This window comes from Erigeron canadensis, chromosome 5, assembly GCF_010389155.1.
Source record: "Erigeron canadensis isolate Cc75 chromosome 5, C_canadensis_v1, whole genome shotgun sequence".
NCBI classification, from domain to species: Eukaryota; Viridiplantae; Streptophyta; class Magnoliopsida; order Asterales; family Asteraceae; genus Erigeron; species Erigeron canadensis.
The window spans coordinates 43,238,619-43,258,443 of NC_057765.1; the positions used below are offsets into that span (position 1 = coordinate 43,238,619).

General features: G+C 32.1%; 2 protein-coding genes and 1 long non-coding RNA gene across 5 annotated transcripts; 1 reads left to right on the forward strand and 2 right to left on the reverse strand.

Annotated features, from left to right (window-relative positions):
- Positions 1-4,943: 4,943 nt before the first annotated feature.
- LOC122599190 (ethylene-responsive transcription factor 1B-like) lies at positions 4,944-5,614 on the forward strand. The gene has a single exon (XM_043771652.1). The coding sequence runs from the start codon at positions 4,950-4,952 to the stop codon at positions 5,508-5,510; it is 561 nt and encodes a 186-aa protein (XP_043627587.1). The 5' UTR covers positions 4,944-4,949; the 3' UTR covers positions 5,511-5,614.
- Positions 5,615-6,584: 970 nt separating this feature from the next.
- LOC122599189 (VAMP-like protein YKT61) lies at positions 6,585-10,997 on the reverse strand. The gene is made up of 6 exons (XM_043771651.1): positions 10,664-10,997; positions 10,277-10,374; positions 8,359-8,463; positions 8,159-8,224; positions 7,555-7,641; positions 6,585-6,865 (listed from the first exon to the last, which is right to left on the reverse strand). Exons 1-6 carry the CDS (start codon positions 10,878-10,880, stop codon positions 6,815-6,817), a joined length of 624 nt encoding a protein of 207 aa, XP_043627586.1. The 5' UTR covers positions 10,881-10,997; the 3' UTR covers positions 6,585-6,814.
- A 2,530-nt stretch (positions 10,998-13,527) lies between these two features.
- On the reverse strand, positions 13,528-15,815 carry LOC122599191. 3 transcript variants are annotated; one of them, XR_006323881.1, is made up of 5 exons: positions 15,522-15,815; positions 14,986-15,191; positions 14,800-14,901; positions 14,215-14,264; positions 13,528-13,870 (listed from the first exon to the last, which is right to left on the reverse strand). It is a non-coding gene; the product is annotated as an uncharacterized LOC122599191 (long non-coding RNA). The 3 variants fall into 3 exon arrangements; XR_006323882.1 differs by having other exon boundaries at positions 14,986-15,138; positions 15,522-15,814; XR_006323880.1 differs by lacking the exon at positions 15,522-15,815 and having other exon boundaries at positions 14,986-15,493.
- Between the last annotated feature and the right edge of the window lie 4,010 nt (positions 15,816-19,825).

The following is a 19,825-nucleotide window of genomic DNA, read 5'->3' on the forward strand; positions in this document are numbered from 1 at the left end:
TCATAAATCATTTACCAAGTTCTTTCATTATTATTAATTTCATTAATTATTTATTCATGGAATTTATTGTTTATAAACCAAAGTTATTTAATGCACAATAATATATATATATATATGTCTTATACCCGTGCGATGCGTTGTTGTTTAACAAAGTATTGACCAAAAGAAATAAAACAATATCGACATCCATTTACAAATAACTAATGTGTTACGGAGCTAGAGGTTAGTACGATTCTATGAGTAAAGCAAAAATACTTATTAAAACATAAACCATATTCCACCTTAAAGAACATATAGTTCAGGCTGCAGCCATTACTAAAATAACTATATATAAAATGTGTTGGTTTTGAACTCAACTTATCTAGTAATGCAAACAAATTAAACCAAGAACATATACTAAAGTGTTTTATCTCTATAAATTTTAACTCCTACCTTGAATGAACAATTTTCAACTCACGTATGATGAAGGAACAAAATCATGCACTTCATAAGCTTTAAAACTTTTTTTTTTTATCATCCCCTTTGTAAATATTAGTCCATAGCACCCCAAGAATAATAACCATTAAAACCACTTGTCATTTCACATGTGCATTTTCAGATAAGATTGTGTCCGGTATGCCCATTATTTTGTATAGTAGATGACGTTATTGATCTCTATTGTCGTATTCTTCTTCATGCAACTGTGAAACAATTTTGATTTCATAAACAGAAAACCGTCAAAAATCACCATTATTAATAATATATGAGAAAGATGCTAAGTACATATATACAGAATATATAGTGAGAGTAAAGGTGAATGATTTGGTGCATTTGCCAAATTCAAACTCAAATTCTTTCTCATTTGCTTTTACCACACAACTACAAAGAGAACATTGCATACAAATTAGAAATCATATTAATGTTAATTCTTCTATTCATTCCTACATGTTTTCACGCAATAGTGATATCAAACATTAAAAATTGGTTTTAAACTACTACTTCAAAAGAAGACATAACCCATGTGGTGTTCCCGTATGTGACCCCAAAAGACCACCCCGAGCCAGATTCTTCCTCAGTCACAAATAGTCGTCAAGATGAAAACACCAGCCTGAGATCAACCTGCCCATGTACAGGGAATCCCAACACCTAAGATATATGAATTACCAAAACTGACATCCGTTCCATTCAACAAAAACCATAACACAATTCAAAACCAACTTGTTAAAAATAACAATTAATCAAAACACCCAATATCGCAAAACCAAAACGCCCAATTCAACCATGCTATACTTGTATGAAACAACTAAAAATAATATTTAATTAATTTAAAACTTACAGATTTATGTTAAATCAAAATAATGCGTCGACCAAAGAAGAAATATAGAAGGAAAAGATAATCTCAAACTCTTGATCGATATATATATAGGATGAACATTGGTGTATTTTTTGGGTAAATGATATCAAATTCCTAATTATGAAGATTAAATTCCTATAATATAAGGGTTTATGTAATTTAAAAGATTGGATCTAATGAGTAAAAAAATATATGGAATGAATATATACGGGATATATATGAATATGTATCTATGTAATTAGAATTATATTATTTATATTAATATATTAATATTTTATGATTATTATTATTGGTAAGATTAAAAAAGAAGATACCTATAATGTCTAACAATGCGGAACAATTTTTCGCCGTTTTGTACTCGATTCTATGGTTTGTTTAAGTTTTTTTAGTTTTTCTAATATAAAATTATAACTAAAATATTGAAAAAAATGTATGAGAATGCCAAATAGGTTATAATCCTATGTGTCAATATTATAAAATAGGTTTAAGTTTTTAGATGTTCTAGAATCGTTCGGTTTCCTACTGTTTTAATAATTATATAGATATATATAGGGTGAGGATCCTGGAAGAAGGTGTCTTAAGGAGAGAAGAGAAAGAAGGTCCTATTAGCTAATTAGAACGCGACATGTGGCAAAATTTAAAAAAAAGCGCGGTGGCAATTTTGTAAATAAATGAAAGTTTTGTGAAGCTTAGTCAGCTTGGGATCTCAGTGGGTTGGGTCAGCTTGGGTTGGGTCAGCTTGAGTTGGATCAGTTTTGTATGGTTAAGTTTGATCAGTCAGCTTGGGTCTGGGTCAGCTTGGGGTCATGTCAGGTTTAGGCCAGCTTGGGGTTGGGTCAGTTTGGGGTCTGGGTCATCTTTGGTCATGGTTGGGTCAACTTGGGGCCTGGGTCGGGTCAGTTTGGGGTCTGGTCAGGTTGGGTCAGCTTGACACAATTTACACATAATCTACACAAATGTAGATTATGGGTTTTGGGTCAGCTTGGGGTCAGGTCAGGTTAGGTCAGCTTGGGGTTGGGTCAGTTTGGGGTCTGGGTCAGGGTTGGGTCAGCTTGACACACAATCAACACAAATGTAGATTATGGGTTTTGGGTCAGCTTGGGTTCTAGGTTGGGTCAGCTTGGGTTCTGGGTTGGATCAGCTTGGGTCAGGTTGGGTTAGCTTGGGGTCTGGTCAGGTTGGGTCAGCTTGACACAATTTACACATAATCTACACAAATGTAGATTATGGGTTTTTGGTCAGCTTAGGTTCTGGGTTGGGTCAGCTTGGGGTCTGGTCAGGTTAGGTCAGCTTGGGGTTGGGTTAGCTTGGCACAATTTACACATACACAAATGTAGATTATGGGTTTTGGGTCAGCTTGGGTCACGTTGGGTCAGCTTCGGGTCTGTGTCAGGTTGCATCAGCTTGGGTTCTAGGTCAGGTTGGGTCAGCTTGGGGTCTGATCAGGTTGGGTCAGCTTGGGGTTGGGTTAGCTTGACACAATTTACACATAATCTACACAAATGTAGATTATGGGTTTTGGGTCACGTTGGGTCAGCTTCGGGTCTGTGTTAGGTTGAATCAGCTTGGGTTCTGGGTCAGGTTGGGTCAGGTTGGGGTTTCGTTGGGTCAGCTTGGGATTGGGTTGGGTTAGCTTGGGGTTGACCAAGCTGACCAACCAAGCTGACCCAGAACCTAGGCTGACCAAGCTGACCACCCAAGCTGACCCAGAACCCAAGCTGACCCAGAACCCAGGCTGACCAAAAGTTTGATTTATTTACAAAAATGTCATCGCGCAAATTTTTTTTAAAAACGACGTGTCACACTCTGATTGGTTAATATAACCTTCTTTCTCTTCTCTTCTTAACACACCTTCTTATTTGATCTCTCTCCTATATATATATATATATATATATATATATATATACTATTTTCAATACTCATTTCCTAAAAAGTCAAAATACACTTTTAATTAAAAGAATATATTAGGTTGTATCGTATCTAATTTAGATGTCAAATCTATCATATGCTATTTTTTAAAAAATAAATAAATAATTGGATTACTATATTTTTTTAATAGAATAAAATATTAGTATGTAAAAAACTTCACACATGAGCATAAGTATGATACAACCTTATATTATTATCTCTATCTCCCGAGACAAGAATGTCAATGCTTCAAAAGCCGTTAAGAGCTTTTATTGCCTTGTTTTCTTTCGCTCTCTCCCCCGATCGGCTACCACCCCCTCCAATTTGGTCTTCTTTATTTTGTTTTGACATGACATGATATGGTTGGTTAACAATTTACTAAAATTTGATTTTTTAACACTACATCCTTCACCTTAATGAAAGTAACTAGGATTCTTATTTTGGCTCCATCAAATGTGTAGGTATTTTTAATTAGCTTTTATTTGTATTTTCTACTTTAAAAAGTGTTTAAGATTTTGTTATTTGGCTCATGAATAACAAACAAGAAGATGTTGTACATGAAAATAATTGTTTCTAAAAGATAGTTTTCAGCCTCCTATACAACACTTTGTTACGACCTTATCCATAAGCTTTAACGATATGAGTCGTAAACTCTTTTTGATTTTTATAAATATTAAATACTAAACTCGGTCATTTTTTCAGTTTTTCTTACTAGCTAGAGCATGCATGATGATCTAAGTTGCAAAAATTTATGAAAATATATAATCTATATCAAGTCTATAAAAAAATGGGTTATATATGTTAGAACCACGTTAGTGTGACCGTCACTGATCATCTATCATTTTTGATATGATAATTGACAGTAAGTGAAATCCTTATGTCTAAGTAAATATATGATGAACGTATTTACTCTTAAAGACGTAGTATAAAGTTTCTCATTAGGTGATTGTAACTAAGAGGACTAATGGTGCATATATTAAACATCAAAGGGGTTTAAAGTGTAAATACTCTCATTATATATAAAGAGTCATTAACCCTAAGTTAAGGTTAATCTCTACACATAATGCACCCTAATTTTCGTGTGTTTTCTCTTCTCTAATTTGTGCATAACATTATAGCAGAATTACTCATCCCATTATTAATCAATCATTTTGTTTTGAGAACTTGAAATCAATAGCAATATATGTTTAATGCTCTTACAAGTTTCACATGACGATTGGGAATGTTTTATCAATCGAATCGAATCATGTTTATTCTAATAAGATATGCTAAACAATAGTCGTCGATCGAGTCTACAGGTCTTATATTTTGCTAATCAAAAGTCAAAAATTTTGCCATACTCAATATAGTCCAAACGTGGGATGCTTTGAATAGTTTGTGGTTTCTTTCAAAAAGAGTCGGTCCCAATTTTTCATAACAACAAACTTAAACTAATATGTTTCTACTACGTATACATTTTACCTAGAACGTTCTTCTAATCTCGTCATGTATTATGTTGTTACTATGTGCCCTAGTATTCATCGTTATGGAAAAAGAAGTAATTTAGTCGTTTTTATATATTAATTAATATTACTAATTATATGTTTTTCAATAAAAGACACCCATACAAACTTACAAATTTCGAAGCTTCCTTTATAGAAGAGTCTTCTTTTGGTATTTAAGGTAGCAAAAATGAAGAACTAATAGCAAACCATCAATTAAAACTCAAATGGATTTATCTATTTCCAGCCATTCACCTGAATCTTCTATCGGATCTTCACCGGATTTCTCTCATTGGAACACCACGAATTCCCTTCCTTTCAATGAAAACGATACACAAGAAATGCTTCTTTTCAGTCTCCTAACTACTGATGGTTTCAACACAACAACATCTCTAGACGAAGTTACCTCAAAAACACCCACAAAAATGACCCAATATAGAGGCGTTAGACGACGTCCATGGGGTAAGTTTGCAGCGGAAATAAGGGATTCAACGAGGAATGGCGTGAGAGTTTGGTTGGGTACATTTGATAGTGCAGAAGCAGCTGCTTTGGCTTATGATCAAGCCGCTTTGTCAATGAGAGGTTCTTCCGCGATATTAAACTTTCCAGTAGATAAAGTGAGGCAATCTTTGCATGACATGATGGGTAGTAAAGCCGTGGTTGAAGGCGGTGGTTCTCCCGTCATGGCGTTGAAGAAGAAGCATTCAATGAGGAAGAAAGATGCAAGTAATAAGCAGATTAAGAAAGGAGCAAAAAAGGAGGAGAATGTGGTTGTCTTTGAAGATTAATTAGGGGTTGATTATCTAGAAGCATTGTTAAATTCATCTATGATAACAAGAATTAAGCTTGTTTTGTTAATTTCCTTTCCTTTTTCATGTTCTATGAAATTGGATTAAACTTTCCATGTAAAGTTTTGGAGTTTGGATTTTGATTATGAATTTATGATAATTACTTTAATTAACCGAAATATAATGTGTTTGAAGTTTAAATGACAAAAAACCATTATTGTTATATTCCCAAAGACAAGGTGTACGTAGTTGTTTAATCGAGAAGACAAGAATGATTATAATATATCAATTATTCATCTTAACATAATTGGAAACAAATAATGTTTTCCTTTTCAAGTTTTTCAGTGAAGGCGAGTCATTTGACCCATATAATGTGGTTTAAGACGGTATTTCCGTGAGGACCGTGACCCTTTTCATAGCCTTCCTTGACCACTCCAAAATGTTAAATAACAAGGTTCGAATCTATCACTTATTGTAAAATATTAAAAGTTCAAAACACTAACTACTAATGATTTAGCTAGGATAGACGGGTGGTGCACTGGTGCCAGGCAGAGCAACCCCCTACCCTGGAGGTGGTTCATCAATAACTAATGATTTACATGTTATATTATTGCTTTCCATGCACACATATTTGACTTCAAATTTGCGCCTCAAAAAATAAATAAATAAAAAATACAAGATAGACGTTAAATATTGGCTTTGTTGTTATGAAGTTTCCTCCATCTGAAGTAGCAACCAACTAAAATGAACTTTTGTGCTCCTTTTCCAAAAAGATGTTAACCTACATACTTACATAGTATACATGTTTTTTAAGGTCAATATCTTTTTTTCAGAAAATTACCATCTACATTCAGATGTATCCATGTATTTTTGTAGATATATAAACTGTTCCTTATTTGTTAAAAAAACACAAAAGTGCAATTCAGTGGTTTGCTATGTAGATGAACTTCATAGGTTAGCATATGTGATCAATGAATGAATGTGACACAAAACGGCTATTATCCATAAGGGTGTGAATGCATACACACAACGTTGAAATTCTGTTGGTGGCTATGTGATAGATTCAACGAGGTATTTGTCTGTTAACGGGGGTTTCTTTATGATAATTTACGATAATCAAACAATATATATTACAAACAATTTCAAACATATATCATGGGAACATCGAAGATTCATCATTCATGCCCTATTCAATCCCAAGAAACGACCTGGGAGGGAAGTTGTAAGTGTGAAACATTAACCTTGCAACGGTATAAATGACAAACCGACACCAACCAAATTAAAATTTGCAGCCAATTCTTTCTTTACAATATCGTGCAGCATTGGTTCGTTTTCTTTGCCTGTTTGTAGAACATCTGTTCAACATAAAAATAAAAAAAATTTGTATCAGCAGATGAAGCTCTTATTTCATGACATATATGTATGCTTAGATTAGATAATAATTATATAGATGATTGTGATAATAATATGGATTTATATTCTCAGAGTCTAGGGTCCTTTTTACCTTTTTAGAGTTCTAACATAGATATTAAAATAACAATCATAGATCTAGCAATTTACTATTGCATTACTTGGTTGATGAACAGCTTTATACACAAAAATATAATATTATAATCTGGTTAGTTTTTCATTTCATTATTGTAAAGCACTTTATGTAACCTTTCATCACCTTCTTAGATAAACAAACGAGCATATATTCTTATCATTAAACGATATGAGCATCTTAATAATTAGGAACAAATTCAAATTCTTATAATATCCCTTAACCCAGATGACGCCTTTTCAATACCAGTTGAATAAAGAGGCAGACACAAACATTATTATCTGATACGTTTCCACCTAAGAAACTCTAGTGTGCTTGGCTAAAGGCTCATTATATTAATGACCGGGGAAGTAAGTTATACTAAAACAACTAAAACAGATATGCATGTAATTTTCAGGAGTACCAAGAGATGTACATGAAATGATGGAGAGTGAAAAAGATATGAAGTTGCAAAAACATGACAGGGATAATACAAATACTAGAGTTAAGTATGATTGGCACCTGTGAAGCTGTACTGAGGTCTGAACTTTTCGCAACTAAACTGTCCAGCTTTTCACCTCTTTCAAGGACACTATCGATAGTCTTGTGCTGCAAAAAACGCATACTTGTGAATAAAGAGAAACTATTAAACACTAAAATATGTAGCAAAAGTATCCCCATAATTCAAACCATATTCCTAAATCCTTAATCAACCTTGAATTGTGTTTTAAGTAGAATCAAAATAATAGCAAAATATGGATTCATTATAGTTAATGAATTTGGTACATCATTATCTTCGACATAGTTGGCTTATTCGTTATAGTATTATACTATCATTATTATTATGACCTATTTTCCTAATAATGGAATTTGTATTGTTATAAGACGTCTATGAAAAATTATATTAGAGTAGTTGAAATTTGAAAATAAACGTACAAAGCTCTATTATAGCATTTATATAACAAATTATTCATTCGTGTGTAGCACGGGCATTAGCCTAGTAGTAACTGGCAGAAAACATAAATAAATGAACTAAGCAACCTAGATCCACAATATATATTGTAACAGTTCCTTCCAAACATTAACTGGCAATTGGTTCAGTTTGAAATCATCATTATTCACTTACCAGTATAATTTTTGTTTCATCTAACTCCCTTTGAATTTTCAGCAGCTTGTCTGCCTGGGCAGGATCCTGATAGTTTGAAAGTGATCCAGTAAAAAAAAAAAAGACTATTAGACGTTTATTTCATGTTCACCATCAACTTATAGAACAAAACTTGATGAACTGGTAAGATTCTCAAAAGAAAACAAGTATAAAACTAATACCTGAAATCTGGTCAAAGCTTCATCTAAATAAGGCCATGGTTGATTGGAATCAGCTTGCACAGATTTCCATGAATCACCAAATTTCTTTTGGTATTCATCTAACACCTAAAACAATGGTTAAAGTGAATCAGTCTTTGGTTTAAATAAAATGAAAAGAAAGGGCATAAATATTAAATATATTATTGCAACTTGTTCAAGACTTGGGAGTCAAGGCACAAAAGAGTCAATGTGCACGATCCTCGTGAATGTGACACAGTTGTTGCGGAGAAATATCAAGATATATATATAATAAAAAGTATATACTGCCACCACAATCACATTGTACCGCCTCATCCTTGTTTATACTAATGTTACCAAACACCACTCTTCTCCCACCACCACCACTGGCCACTGCAAGAAACTGCCCAAAACCATCATGAAACCCCCGGAAGTGCCACTTTGCGTAGGTACAAGGCTAGTATTTATACAGCTTAAATAACGCTATAGCACTTGAAGTTTGAAACAAACTCCAATTTCAAATCACGGGATCATGCATAAGCTACATAAAGGAACAACTAGATAAAGACTGTATTCAATCTTTCAATCAAGGTCATCAACCTCATCATCATATTCAAGTGTGTATTCTTCCTCCTCCTTATCCGGTTAAAATCAGAGGGCTTGTCGCACAGGTCATTTTAAGGACTTTATTAGCAATGCAATTTTAAGAAGATTAGTCGATTAGATAATACTTTAATGTTTTTTTTTAGAAAAGTGGTGACGTTAGAAGCAAACCAAGGGATAAGCGGGATTAAACCTTTGTCATGGGTGACGTTATTGCTATGGAAAAGGGGAGTAAAACTTTTATCAGGGTGGTCATTAAAAATAAGAAGCAAACGAAGGAATAAGGGGAAGTGGCCTTGTTTATATCAAGGATGAATACAATGCAGAAAAATGTAGACAATTCAAGTTTGGAAACCCGTAAGTCAGGGGTCCAATTGGTAAAATCGAAAGAAAAAGTCAATGAAGATAAGCCATCTATACCGCCGGTTGTACGGAAAACCCCCAAAGAATCAACTAGTGAAAAACTTATTAATTTAGACGAAGGAGGCGAGCTTAAATAACCTAATCAACCAATCAATGTAAGTGAATACAAATTTCAATCTAATTCTATAACGAATGAATCCGATAGTTTACCTATAGTATTAAACCCTAACACTTTAGAATTTGATTGAGGTTAGTATGTTTACCGTAGGATAATAATGAGGATCTCTGGAGCTTAAAACCCCTAACAATACCAACAATTCTAAGCCACGTTCCAATAATGACCGACCATTGTTAGAGATATAACCTGTTGTGCCCCTACCTCCCTTCCAGCATCTAGACATTCCTACCACCTAACAATTCCAACTTGCATCTAAAAGCTCAAGGATGCCAAACCAGGACAACAGATTCATATCCATTTAGTGGATTGGTGAAGGTTGAAAACATGGGCATCATTTAATCACACTGTATCCAATATTCCAAAGCGTCGAGATTTTGCAGTGCACGCAAGTTCTTTGATATAACTCCAAAGAGAAGTTCTATTTGTGGGCTACTATGATTTTTGACAACTCAGTGTGTAGGATCTGTAGAATTAGTGGGAGCTTCCAAGACGACATCAGCTCGGAAAAGACTGATATCAACAAGTCGGTTGTTGTTGGCCCAAGCATCTTCGATGCGTTTGAATTTATTTATTTAAATTGACTCACAGACATATTGTTTGAGAATCAACCAGAGGTTGTTATAAACGATATCTTATGAACGATAATTCAACAAAAACCCATCCCCAGAAGATTAACCCGGAAAAAACAAACTTCATTAAGTCAAATATCACACGTATACATAAAAGTGCATACATCAATATATAACAGAAGACGACAAATGAGTCGAAAATGCTTACTTGGTTTAAAAGAGAAAACGCACTGCGAACAGGATAATGATCATCCATAAATCCCAAAGCACAAAGACCGTTTCTATTATATGAATGCACCTTATAATCTGCTTAACAAAATATTAAGTATTAATTACAAACAATTAAAAGCTTTGCTTTCTACTTCAGAATACATCATATCATATCCAAAATTCCAAAATAAATATGAAAAAAAAAAAAGAAAGAAGAAGATAAACTTCCTATTCAATAACTAATTATAACCTAACTTGAATCTAGGGTTTTTTTATATGGGTTTTGCTAAATAAACCCTGGATCCTTGTTGTTTTATAGTAAATAAAAAAATAAAAATAAAAAAGGCAGAAAAAGGGAGTGGGTATAATTATTAATTAGTAATACCTTCGTGTTGAACAGATTGACGTTGAGAAGGAGGAGTGCGTTTAGCGACGGTACGGCCAACGAAAACAATGAATTCTCTGGCACTCGATCTTTGAAAGAAACCAAAATGGTTGACGTCACTTGAGTTAGCTAATATGATTGGATCAGAAGATGACGACGACGACGATGAAGAACCTTCCGGGTTGCATTTAAGAACTAGCAAAGCTGTTATCTTCATCTTCTTTCTTGTTTTCTTTCTTTCTGTTTGTGAATAAAAAAAAAGGGGGATGGGATGGGTCGACGGGGCTTGATTTTGATGAGAGCTGTTTTTGTGTAATTGATTGTTGTTTTGAGTTTTGAGAATGCGGTCTGATTGTGGTCAAATGGATATATATATATATATCCTTTTGACTTTCGCCCTTGGCTATAGCTTCGTCATTCTTAACAGTTAAGATAATATATGGAAAATGATTAATCAACCTATAAAACTTTAAAAATTTGACATGTGGACTCCACTAATTCTCTTTTCTAATTTTGCCTCTTAATTTTCCACATGTCATCATCTTACTATTAGGCATATCTTTAGGCACACCAATTAGGTTGATTTATCATTATCCATAATATTTACAGGAAAAGTGGATTCTATTAAATCTTTTTATAATTTTAAATTAATTGATTTTATGACTTATCTAGCATCTATCTACCAATCTATATATAACAAGATTATAAATCCATTCCTAAATGAATAGGAACCCTTGGATGAACTTCATCTTTAATTTATCTATACTATATTATAAAGCAGATCTCCCTTTATTACATTTTAAGTTTCAACATTTACTTTCTCAAAATTCCCATATATCAATTTTATATTTACCTAACATCCTTTCTCTCTCCTCAAATCTCAACCAATCATTTTTTTCTATCTCCTCCATAAATCATTTCTTCCACCAATTCATTCAAAATCTTTTATCTCAAAAACCGTACATCGATAAATTATAAAAATTATATAGGTGCTCTTAAAATTTAATGCTCTTTCATTAGAGATGTCATTCGATATACTTTCGACGAATTTTTAAATCCGAGGTGGAGCCTGTACGATTAAGGCATTTGACTATCACACTCTATGACCTATCATCTCCACCATCTCACCACCGCAACGCGCGGGTACTTGCTCTCGTAACCATTAGATCAAATTTAGTTATTTCATCAAAGACAATATTAATACTTATACTTTATACAATCAATCAAAATATATCCCTCTTATATATTACGAGTATTAATCATCATATTCTAACATGTGTCTTGTATGCCTTACCTACAAGGCACATGTTTAGAATCATTAGTTAAAGTTAAAAAAAATTAGAATATGAAGATTTTAGGTAAATTTATACTTTATTAATGATTATTAAAAAAAATTTAATTTAAAAAAAAATTAAGTTCATTTAATTTTCTTAAATATATGTCTTATGGGTACACGTTAAAATATTTCTTTTATGTTATTATAAAAGTTGAATATATTTATCTCGCATATTACGCGGGAAAATAATCTAGCTTTATGATTATAAGAGTTCTAAATATTGAAAACAAGGACTTATGTAAATTACAATGGGGGCAAAATTAAAATAAAAAAAAAAAAAACTTTTGTGTTTGGTAAATTATTGATGCACGAAGATATTTATGCAGTCACAATTGAACAATATATATTTAAGTTTAGTAATATGGAGTTAAGAACTACAATGTAAAGTAATTCAATTTGACCTAATACTAAAGTTAAAGCTGATTTTATACACAAAGTATTATCACTTATCGACTTAAATGGGTGAACAATTTATACAAATTATTCACCCTTCCAAATATGACGAAAACAGGAAACTTATGTGAGTTATCATACGAGATAAGCGATATAAATTAGAAAAAAAAAGAAATTTTTTGTAATGAAAGTTGAAATTGCCAAAGAGTTTTATGGACCAAAATAAAATGTTTGAAAAGGCAAAACTTTACTATTCCTCCATTGAATTTTAAAGGTAGTTATGTATTAATAAAATTAGATGAATGTCCGCGCAATGCAGCAGTGTAGGCGACGCCGTGTAGGTGGTGGCGGTTGGGACTTGTAGTGACAATGGAGGCGAGTAAGATAGATGATTTATGTAAAATAATTTATGTGATTTAAGGAGTTAATGAATGTAATTTAGTAAATAAAAAATGTATGCTATAAATGTTTTAAGAGATTAACAAATTACAAAAATAAAATACCTAGTTTGCTTTATAAGCACTACAAAAAATTGGCAATTTAGAGACATATTTAGAGACGAGTTTGGCGACATTTTTTCTTCTAGTGACATGTTTCGTGATATTTAGTTAATTGTCGCTATAAAAGAGTTGCAAATTTAGTGACATCTAATACCATGTCGCTATTGTTGGAGACGGAATTTGAAACATATTAATGTATGTCACAGATTTTTGCGATGTGAAAAGTTATGTTGCCACGTGCGTCTCAAATTTTTTTTGCGTCATACTTGGCTATGCCACTAAAGACGTCGCTATTTTTTAACGTGTTGCCATACACGTCCCAACCTGTGTTGCTACTACTAGAGACAACAGAACTAGCAACCTAGCACACCATGTCACAAATTTCACAACACCAAAAACCTTATTCCCATTTATGCCGCTATTTTTAGTGACATATGCAACCATATTTGCTACCTACGTCGCTAATTCTGACTCACATCACTATTTATGTTGCTATTCGTATCACTATATTTACATGTTGCTATAGATTTCTTTATAATAAGAAATATATATATATATATATATAATATATATACACAATCCAAATAATATATTCTTACCAACCATTGATAAATCTATCAAAGATTCAAAGCAAATATGTAAAAAACAGATCATATAAAGAAAGTTGCAAATAAACATGTGCTCTGCTAATTGATGAAATAGAACAGAAGATAATTTGTATAAAACATCGATTCTTACGTACAAAACTAAAAGCATCACACTTATTGTCAATAGAAGATTTATCATCTAACTTGCCTTTGGCCTAATCTCAATCCCTTGAACGATCATACCACCCTTCGAATTTCCTCCTTTCACCTCCATCATGGTCATCTCGAGCTCCCCTTCTTCCCCATTCTGAAGTTGCCTTCGGCCTAAACTCGATCCCTTGTTCATGTCCAGCGCCAATGGCTAATCGCCATCGGGTGCATTGAAGTACGTCTGCAAAGAATTTCAGATCCATATGGCTTATGAGCTTCAACTTAGAGGTGTTCTATTCTGATACCTTTTTAAATTTTAATATGATTATATATAACTCATTGAAGTAAGCCTACAAAGATTCATTTTGGTTTTCTTTTGATACCAGACCAAAGGGGTCAAGCTGGTTTGGATGGACCAAATACTTCTTGTCCAGTTTTTTGTTAAACTTTATAAATAAGTATATAACTCAATAGAATTACAAGAACCACCTTTTTTTTCCCAACAAACTGATTCGAACAAATGACAAGTTGGTTGTATCACTAAATGCTGGAACAAGTTGAGTATATAAACAAAGTAATTCGAACCTGGTAAATCCAGCTAACCCATGATAAATCACGTTTCCCTTCATACTGACCTGAGCAGCATAGCAAAACAAATAAGCATCTCTAAAAGTGAAAAATATAATGCCTGCAGCAAATCGACATAGAATCAATATGACTGACAACTTCAGTAGAAACAATAGAAATATGAGCACCAAACCTTTTAAAAAGTTTACCTGTTTATCCAAGACAGGAAGCTTATAATAGGCTTCAATAGTGTCTTTCCATTATAAGAATCAAGTTATCATGGAAAGAAGATTAGGTCCATAGTTAATGGCAATGCTAACCAACCCAAAAAGGTGCATACAATTTGCTAACTCCATTATTTCACTAGAAAGAATATTATTCTTTTAATAATACAGATTGTTTGATCAAACTTTTTACATTAAATACAAGTATATAAAAAGTACAAGAAAGTGAAAAAAAAAGGTGTTGGGAGTCAGCCTGACCCGTTTAGACTCGTTACCGAAACCACTTGTCCCATTTTTCTAGCCACCTCTTTGTTTCAATTAGAAATATGATAAGCATAGGAAATGTAAATGATAAGTATAACAAAAGCAGGAGGCCAACCTGCACAATGCTCCATAGTCGGGAAGCAAGTTCATCTTCCCTTTTATCTGATCTCACCAAGTCAACAACAATGGTTTGCATCATTGTGCTCCTAGCAGTAATCTTGAAATGACAAAATGCAAATTGACTTAATTAGCATATAAATCAACTCGGAAAAAAGTGAATAAAGATGTTGATTAAAGGTACCTTCCTAGAAAGATGAATTTCCTTTCAATTTACATTTTCAAATTGAATGTCACCAAAAGATTCATGAACATCAAAGAACTCATCTGATTATCATCCATTTCTACAAGATCCGATCGATCTGAATGAACGTCAACTAATTCACACCCCACATCTCTACGCGGAAATTATGTAAACACTTACTGAGCCAACACAATCAGACTTGCAAACTAGCCATTGTATCACAAATTAGCAAACTCATCCAATTAAGTAATGAATGATAACAGAACGTATACAAGCAAAATTCGATGTAACGTTCATAGAGACATTTTCACAAACAGTTGGCGTGCAACCATACTTTCAAGCTTTAAAATTCAGCTTTTTAACAAATTCATCCATCTAAACATATCGGCTAAGCAACAACGGTATGAACAATCAATAGTAACGACTTCTTTATGACGAAATAAACACTTAATTAGTTTAACAATGAAACTATTCCACTCTTAAAAACTTCAAACCGAACAGAATGAAAAGAGTAGAAACAGAAGAAACTTAATTACCAGATGAAAGGGAGACAATTTTGGCAGAATCTGAAGCGGATTGCAAATACATCTGCGATTACGAAGGATTCATCGCCGGAGACGGAGGCGGAGGCGATTATCTCGAAATCAGCAGCAGATTGCGATATGCGATGAGATATTCATCGGCGATTGTAACCGCTTCATCGACGAAGACGGAGTCATCGGCAGAGACCGGTGAAGTGCAGCGGTGATGACGGACGAGAGAGAGGGGGGTGAATTGCGTGAGGAGAATCTGATTTCATATAATCTCCAGTAATATATTTTTCTTTTAAATAATTTCCAGTAATATCATGATAAAATATCAGTTATATAATGATACGTTTTAGTAGAGGGAAATGATTAATTCTCTAAAAATAGTGATTACAAAACTAAAATACTTAGTTTACTTTATAAGCTAGTAGTTATAGATATAGGTATAGATATACTGTATAGTTAATCGATTAAAGGAATAAAAATATCAAATATGTCGTTTTTCACCCTTAGGATTTTCTTGTGGTTTAATACTTTGAGATGCTTCCTTTAGAGGAATCAACAATGACGATATCCAATTCCTATTAAAATGAGATATGAGAGAGGTAAGATGTAGACAATTTTGCCTCAACCTAAAGGTAAAGAAACTGTTTGCATAAGGACTTCTGGCCAAACAGAGCTCTTCATCATATAAGTAAATTTGTAACTACACATTAAAAGGTGGTAAATTTTATGATATCCTTTTTCACGCTTGTCTGGTAATCTATTTGTGTGTTATTACAAATTTGCATCCAAACAATATAGAGTGCATAATAAGAGGTTAAGTTTGAAACATCTAAAACCTAAATCTTGAAATACCTACACCTATGTGTAACTTAAATTAAAAGTTATATAGTTTATTGTTTGATGTTTGTTTTTTTTATTTATAAAACACTGATACATTCTTCTAAAGTTTTTCTTTAAACTCTATTTATAAGTAACGTGGAGGCCATAGGCCTTTTTATAATTCCAAATTTTAACTATCATTTAAGTGGACTAGGATTAGAGCTGGCATATCGTGTCCGACACGACACGATAAAACACGAACATGATAAGACACGAACACGATAGGGTTACACACGAACACGACACGATAGCTAATCGTGTCAGTTTTTCCAAACACGACACGATTTTTAACCCGATAAGGAACCTGTTAAGAGACTTGTTAAAAGTTACACGATAAGGGACCTGTTAAGGGACCTGATAACGTATCTTATCGTGTCTTAACGTGTCTTATCGTGTCTTATTGTGTCTTAACGTGTCATTAACGTGTCTTTAACAGGTCTTTAACGTGTCTTTAACAGGTCTTTAACATGTTTTTAACAGGTCTTTAACGTGTCTTTAACATGTCCATATATATACTACTTGTCTTATCGTTCCTTATCGTGTCATATCGTGTCTTAACAGGCCCGGACCTGTTAAGACACGAAACACGAAAAAAACAGGTCGTGTCGTGTCGTGCTAACATGTCCGTGTCGAAAATTGCCAGCTCTAACTAGGATGACGCTTAGAAGAGTATATTACCATCATTATTATAGAATAGTTTATAAATTAACTTGATTATTAACCCGCGTAATACGCGGGTGACCATATATTATTAATGACATTTTGATGTTTTATAATACTATACATGCATAACTATAGATAAAAGACAATGATAAATTAACCTAAACAAATTAAAATCAACTCAATAGTAAGATGATGATATTTTAAAAATTACACTACATTGAGTTAATTTCAAACCCATATTTATAGTAAAATATAGATGCAAATTATTACTCATTTCCATATTAAAAAAGAATGTGGAATATATAAACTAAGTGAAATAAAAACCTATATGACATATGCATTCATTAAACACCATTAAAAACATAATAATAAATGCAAGAAGTTTTAATACTTTTCTTAGAAAGAAAAGAGATAGTTCAATTTAAAAATTTGTCAAACATCTAATGTAATGCAAGAGACAATATCTAAAATACAAATTGACATTAATTCATAATCTATTATTTTTTTTATTAAAATTGTGCATGTTCATTTATAATACTTTTAGAAGAATTATTATCAACTTTGAAAAATTAGCATAGACAAGTGTTAAATATGAGGCACTTTTTTTCTTGTCAATTTCTTATATCTAACATAAATTTTAAATTTAAATTTTGAATAAAAATTATGAAAGATATTTACAAATTTTGATGAATTTCTTTCTTATAACTAAAAATATAGTTATGTAAATTATCATTATAGGATATTAATATTAATGAACATAATAATATATAATATATAAAATAAAAAGGGTTAAAAGTTAATGCCAACAAATATATATAACGAATAAGAATATAAAAATATGATGTGTTATGAAATAAAAGATATATAGATAATAAACAGTGTGTTGTATATGGTCTATCAAAAATATATTTAATAAAATAATTTACAACACTTAAGATTGGATAAATAAATAAAAAGGCATAAGATAAAATCATATAAAAATCATACAAATTTAGAAGTATTAAAAATTATAAAGGTACTCAAAATGTTTAGTAAAACTTTAAAACATCTATTTATCAATAAATTAAAAAAAGGTTGTGTATCTCTTAAGAGGAATGCTAGAATGACTCATATTTTACAAACTTTTTTTACTAACATACGTGGAAACTGATGTGGGATTTCCAGGTCATTTAATATTTCTTCAATAAAACTAACCTAGGTTAGATAACCCTACACTAATTTTCCCTCCCTCATTCTACCATATCACGCTATGCAGTTTCCTTCTGATCATAACCTCTTCGTAACACAACCTTTTCCGGAACACAACCTACCTATGAGCAGGGATCAATCTCCAATTATTTTATATAAACCACCCTTTCTATATTTGAAAAACAAAAAATATCCTTCTCTTTTATTCACTAATTTAAACATATCTATCTAACATACCTATAGTACCCTTAATGTAATAATTTAAGGTATAGACCCCCAACACTTAAAATAAGTAGAATACCACTTTTAACATCAATTACTTTTACATTCATCGTCATCGTCGCCCTCATCACCGTCCATATTGTTGCCCCACCCATCCCCGCCATCACTACACCACCGCCGGTATATTGTGCAAGCATCTAATTACAAAGATTAATTGGTAACTTATCAACTATATCTACTAAAAATTAACATATAAAATCTTGGATAATATTAAAGGTACATGTGGACGTAAAACTTTGATATCATCTAATTGTAAAAAGTTCATAATTTGATACGAGAAATTTATTAGTTGTGTTATTTATATAACATGAATTGCTTAAGTATTTAATATTTAATAATTTAACATATAGTAATTTAGGGAAGAAATGTAAAAAAGGTAGATGCAAGCAAAGTAATCCAAGGCCTAAAATTCAAACTTGCTTCTCATCTAAGGGTTATTACTTTTTTAAAATTGAATTTAGATGGTTATTTTATTATTATTGAGAGATTTAGATATAGGATTTGCTGTTAAAAAAAAATATCACCATCATCATTCATTATAGGCGAATGGCATTGTGAGAAGGTGGAATGTAAATCAAACTTTTTTAACCAAATATAATGATACTAGGTTTTTTACCCGCACGATGTGCGGCTATTTAAAAATAACCTACGTAAAAAGAATAAAAATGAACATGAACTAATATATAATAATACATTAAAGCATATAAATTTTTTGAGAAATATAATGATGTATAAAACACATAAAATTTAACAACCCAATTACTTTTCATATTAAAAGTCGAACAAAATTTTAAGATGAAATCAAAAACCAACTTTTACAAAAAAATATGACAATGGTGTGATGTGTCGACACAATTATGTAATCTATATATGAAACTAATGTTGGTTTTTAAGAAACAAAATCAATTTTATTAATTTCATAATTTTATTTTTTACATACCAATATATATTTAATATCTTTTATTGCATAAATAAATAAATATTGGAAAAAATTATAGAGATGACACATAGGATAAAATCCTATGTGGCAAATTTTAAAAATAGTTTTAAATTAAAAAAGGTTTTAAAAAGAATTTCTATTGTTTTAATATTTATATAGATTTACAACTTCTAACGGAATATTTCCTAGGATTTTCCAAAGGTGGAATGTAAATCACACATATATGTGATGACGATGCAATACCATGTCACTTTGACAGTTTGACACAAGGTAAATAGACTTTCAACATTGCACCAATCCAAAGGTGTCAAAGACCAACAAGACTAAAACTCCAAATTCATGAACTTCATTTTGT